General features: G+C 38.9%; 1 protein-coding gene across 1 annotated transcript; it reads left to right on the top strand.

Annotated features, from left to right (window-relative positions):
- Nucleotides 1-1,155: 1,155 nt before the first annotated feature.
- LOC109542589 (homeobox protein prospero) lies at nt 1,156-4,054 on the top strand (the record flags this gene model as incomplete). Its single annotated transcript, XM_048665431.1, is given in 2 exon segments — nt 1,156-1,300; nt 2,743-4,054. Coding segments are annotated over 2 exon segments (325 nt in total), but the record flags the coding sequence as incomplete, so codon positions are not given.
- Between the last annotated feature and the right edge of the window lie 1,502 nt (nt 4,055-5,556).

The raw sequence follows: 5,556 nt of genomic DNA, 5'->3' as shown, positions 1-5,556 counted from the left end.
CTCTAGAAGGAAAGTTAGGAATTTTTGAAGCAAATGGCGCAGTTGTCTTGCTAAAAGTACTAAAATCCCGAAAAACTCACGAGTTCTCGACCAAAAAAAAAAAAAGAATTACAACTTCAATGGGCCTTAAACCGGACACGGAAATATTCCCAAACCGAACAATAAGCCCCAAAAAGCGACTTTCCCTTTCTAAAACCGAGAAGAGGGTTAGCACCCTTACCTAGTAATGTTCTAATCTTTAAAAACACGGCGCAGTGAATATTCTAACGGTTTTTCCCAATCTGAACATCTGTCTTATTGTCATCGAAGGGCTATAGTTACCCTATGCCAATGCATAAAGATCCCCACTTGTCTACTGATATAAAAAGACGTAATTTATATGCAGGTTTGGTTCGAAATTTGCCACTATTTCATTCAATTATGTCGATTCAAGTAGATGGATTTGGCAGTTTAAACTTGGCTGGTCATTTAATCTTCAGCATCGTCCACTTCATCACCTTGCGAGACTCACCTGACGGCTACAAAGATAATCAAAGCTCGATTATAATAATACAAATGTTTGGCATCGAAACCGAATTAATATTACCTAAACATTGCAGTGTCATGTCATTGAATTCAAATACCAATTATAGGCCAATTCGGCATGCATAATTAATACGCTTCTGTATTAACCATGGTAAAATATTAACGCCAGCAACTGTTGCTTCCGATTCGGGCACGAATCGTTTAGTTCAGCCGGAATACTTTTCGATTATTCATCATTGATGGGACTTAAGTGTGTAATCGCCCTTATGATTTGCCAAGTCTCAATTTCTTTGACCCCTTTTACAGTTCAAGCCCGCATGTTAAGGAAATTGTTTTCAAAGATCACGTAGGTTTCATAGCGGTACGACACCTGCACTTTCAAGATAGATTTGTCGCCCTAAATAATTAAGTACCTACCAGCTTATCTGGTTGGCACACGTTTAACGCTTTCTGTGCATATCAAGTAAGTCTGCAGGTAGCTGGAGGTTTAATTGCGCTTTTCTAGACGATTTTTCAATTTTAATTTTGGTTAATTGCTCATCAATTTCTGGAGTGAAAAACTGCAAAAATGCAGTTGTGCGAAGCGGTGGCTTCTTGGAAAGTTCTTAATCAAACCTTTTGTCCTTGCAGGGAATTCTACTACATTCAAATGGAGAAATACGCCAGACAAGCTGTATCAGAAGGAGTGAAGAATGGTGATGATTTGCATGTGGGAGCAGATTCCGAGCTATACCGAGTGCTCAATCTGCATTACAACAGAAACAATCACATCGAGGTATGGGGCCCACAGGTTCGTGAAAACCGAGACATCTTTAAAAAAAACCCTTGTTTCGTTCGTATTCTTGATATCCACTTTGTTCCGTTCATTTGCATGAGGATGATTTTTATAATTTTTCTAGATGTCTGGGCTGATTCACTGAACAAAATTAAGGAGGGTTTTCTTATCACTTTGTGCTACGGAAAATGAGACATGTTCAAAGATTATAAAACACTTCTAAAGCTTTTTCATTCATATTTAGTTTAGTTAGTTTAGCAATTCGCTTCCACCGCGTCTCTTTACCTACTTGTTTCCTGGGATTAATTTGGCACATTTTTTTGCATTGCTTCCCGGTTTTTATACCACCATTCCAAAAATGCAATTTTTGCGCCTTGGCCCTTAAAAAGCGTTTGATGTTGCCGGCAGTTTTGTAGGTTTTATGTAATCAATTATTTGTGCTTCACTTTTCACTGTTCCTTCGCCTCATTGACTAAAACGAAACAGTTCAGATGGTTTTATTTAGTTTCTAACGCAATGGTTTTAGGAGATTTTCGTATTCTTTTTCACATGCTCCATTCACTTTGGAAGCACTAGTTTGGTGCAAATGAAGGAAACCAGAATAACGTATTTTTTACGCTTTGGCGATCAGGCACCTAATTGTGGAGAAAAACCCTGCTTTATAAATTAAGAACACATTTTTCCTTGAATTGTTTTCGCAGTCTTTTGCAATTTTTATTCCCTCCATTCCGTTTTCGAAGCAATTTGGCCCTCTTTTGTCGGTTTATCCATTCAACCATCACTTTTGTATTTTCTTTTGTCAATTGGTCTCACAAAAGGCGTTCTATCTCTTAGTACAGATTGTTTCATTTATTGCCCATTTTCTGCTAATATTTTGCATAAAAGTATGAGGAAAAACGCAGTTTTCATATATTTGGGTTCCTTTGCGTAATTGTCAAGAAAAAATGCGGTGTTTGGTCTTATAAATTAATTCCTGTTTATTTTAGTTCTATTGCAGTTTCCATATTGCTTTTATTCTGTTCATTTATTTTTGAAGCAATTTTGCAGGCAGCAAACGAAAAGAGCCAAAAACGCAAATTTGTTGTCTATAATTTATTTCGCCTAATTGTGAAGAAAGCTTGAGCGTGAAGAGCGCGTTGAGAAAGCCCGATTTATCAAGGCGAAATCATCATTTCAATTGCTTCCTTTTTATTGGCAACCATTTTTCTTCGTAGCTTTCTGCTTTATTCACTTTTGGAGCCTTTTGGCAACTTTATGCCCCTAGGAAAAGCAGCATCTTAACTGAATCGCTTTCCATTTGACTTCCTTCGCTTTTTTGAGTAGTTTTTTTGCATTTTTTCTATACTCCAGTGTATACCAAACGGAGAAGCAAAGAAAAAGTAGAGTTTGCTGTCTGGTTTAAACGCGCTTGAAGTTGCTGACGAAAATTGTCTATTTTTTAGGTTCCTTCCAACTTCAGGTTCGTAGTGGAGCAAACGCTCAGGGAATTTTTCAAAGCCATCCAAGAAGGTCGCGATGCAGAACAGTCGTGGAAAAAGTCGATTTACAAAATCATCAGTCGAATGGACGATCCGGTGCCCGAGTACTTCAAGTCGCCCAATTTCCTGGAACAACTGGAGTGACCTTCCGGCCATTCCGAGCAAAAAGCAGTACCAACGGCGACAGTGCCGGTACCAATGGGCGGGCTCTGGTACTAATTGGTACCGCTTTGGCTCCAAATCTTGCACAGCGAATCGGTGACTGTTTTTACAATGGTTTTTTCGAGTAGTCCCGATACCCGGACGGCTTTGAAGACATTGGACATTGTTATAGTTGTTACAGGACGGTTTCCATTCTTACAAAACGCCGAACTTGGCGAACAGTGAATCGCAACCAAAAATATCAATCAATTATCCAGTGATTACCTGAATATTTACCGGGTAGCGAATGTTTTATATTGACGGCAAGTCCTAATTTTTGTGTATCAAGCCAGCAGGTAACAAGTTCAAAATCTGCACCAATTCAAAACTTCCGTTTACTCTTTGGCATGTTTTTGTTTCGAGCCACTGTAAACTGTGCTGCGTCCACGCCCCTGTACATATATATAAAACACCCATCTGCCTTGTATATACATTTTAGTTTATAATTTTTTAACCAAAGGTTATATTTTTGCTAGTCGTTGAAGATGAGAGAGAGAGAATGTTATAGGAAAGTGGTTATTTTTTGTTTTCGCTCACCGGCAATCTGGGCTTTTGGCCAGTTTGTCGGTGAGTGATCCGGGCAAAAGGCGCCGCAATTTTGGCCAGTTTGTAAAATAGTTTAGAAATCGGCAGCATCCCATGCAAACAACACTGAAAGAGCCTCAGTTGCGACGCCTTTTCCCCACCTTTATACACACCGATTATGTTTGTAATTGCTGTGGTTGAATATTAAGTAGATATGCCGCTTTTTTGAGTTTCCGGGGAAGGTTGAGACGGAGTTTGAGCTTCGAAGCATCAAGCTCGGGATTTGCCCAGAACAAAAGCCGGCTCCTCAGCTCCGTTTCAACGTTTTCCATGATCATTTTCCTCCAACACTTAGACTAGTTGCTCTGATTGTTTATCATTTGATTTGCATGTCTGCTTAATATTTGAGGCAATGATTATTTTTAATTTACTATTATTTATTTCACCATGCACATTTTTAGTTTAGGACATTATACACGATCTCGTTGACACGTGTGAAGCAACTAGTCAGTTTTAACATAAATAAATAATATATTTTTATTTGGTTTTACGTTTGGCTTTTCATTTTTCGTTGTGCTTGCAAGTTCAGTGCGAGTTTACAGTGGGGTAAATTTCGGGGAAAATTCCTTCAACTCAATCAAAACAAACAAAAGCTAGAAGAGAAAACTTTGCAACAGCCGGAAATTTACAAAAATGTAAATACAGTTCAATCAGAGAAAAACAACAGTATTCCTTCACATCCCGCAATAGTTCAGTCACATTCACAGGTCGAGTCCCGGGATAGCGTTAACTTAGCCTACAGCTAGGCTATGTAATGGTGATTTTGCTGTTCCTAAGAAAAGTTTATTCGAAACTGCCGAAATTCGAAAGACTGCCATTCAATTACGATTGATTTTCGTCTCAGTTTCACGTTAGAACGTTCAGTTCGTTTTCAAAATTCATCATTTTGGATATTAAAGAAATTTTCGTTCGTTTGAGTTTCATCTCGGGACCGCAAATCCGGTACGTTACATTAAAAAACGTTTTTTGAAATTTAACTAATAAGAGTATAGTTGTTTATTAGAATTAAAAAAAAGTATTTAACGTTGTCGACTGTAAAGTACCCAAATGCTGTCGGTTCTCAAACCCTAAACGCTCGGTTCTTCCAAACCAAACTGTATTTATGTATTCGTGTAAACCGTCTTTTCTGTTCTTTCACTTTTCGCCCACTGAAGTCGATCCAGATCTGAGGAAAAGTGGACGAACAGACTGAATTGAAATCTGTAAGTAAAACAATGTACTGTAAATAAATATAAGCTTATCTCCATACAATAGTGACTACATATTTAGCGTGTACGCACCACACCGTCGGTGTTTATTTCAAAACTGTAAAAAATAGCGAATCGGGTATAAATCTGAGTACAAAAGTTTGGGAACCGGCAACATGTGACCCAGGGATCATGAAGAGAATACCAAAGTGCTTTATTTTAATGTTGTTCATAGGTATCCTGCAGATTTTTACTTGGCTATGGACGGTTTCCAAAAAGAGCCGCAGCGCTCATTCTTGAAACTGCCCGTTAACTTAACACATCAGACCTCAAAAAGTTACTGTTGGTTTTAACAATTCACCCAACTTTAACTTGCAGATTTAACCGATTTAATGACACTCACTCAACTCACAACGAGCACTTGGGGGCTCGTAACTCAATTCGCGCTTAGTCCCACCCGAATGGCGACTACAGTCTCGAATTGTTGAACACAAAAGTAACAGATGAATTCAGAAAAGGCCTTGCTCGAGGTCCCGGATGAGGAAAACGTAACAATTTCTGGATGAGACTGTAAAAGTAATTTTTGAGGTCACTCCAAAGCCCCGAGTCCAATCAGAATGTGGAATGGACGGAGGGTTGTAGCGTAGCTAACCCCCACCCCCACTCTTCTTTAGGTAGGATCCCCAGCATGGTTGAAATCTTAAGTTAAGTAGCTGTCCAAAGACTGGCTTACCATCAGGGAGTTTTACCAGCAAGATCTTTGTCCAAGAGGACTCCTTAAAAAAACCTGGGTGGTTTTGGATTA

Source organism: Dendroctonus ponderosae, unplaced genomic scaffold (genome assembly GCF_020466585.1).
Source record: "Dendroctonus ponderosae isolate FM_Combo_2020 unplaced genomic scaffold, Dpon_F_20191213v2 Dpon_F_20191213_366, whole genome shotgun sequence".
Taxonomy (NCBI): Eukaryota; Metazoa; Arthropoda; class Insecta; order Coleoptera; family Curculionidae; genus Dendroctonus; species Dendroctonus ponderosae.
This window is presented reverse-complemented; position numbering and strand designations above follow the sequence as displayed.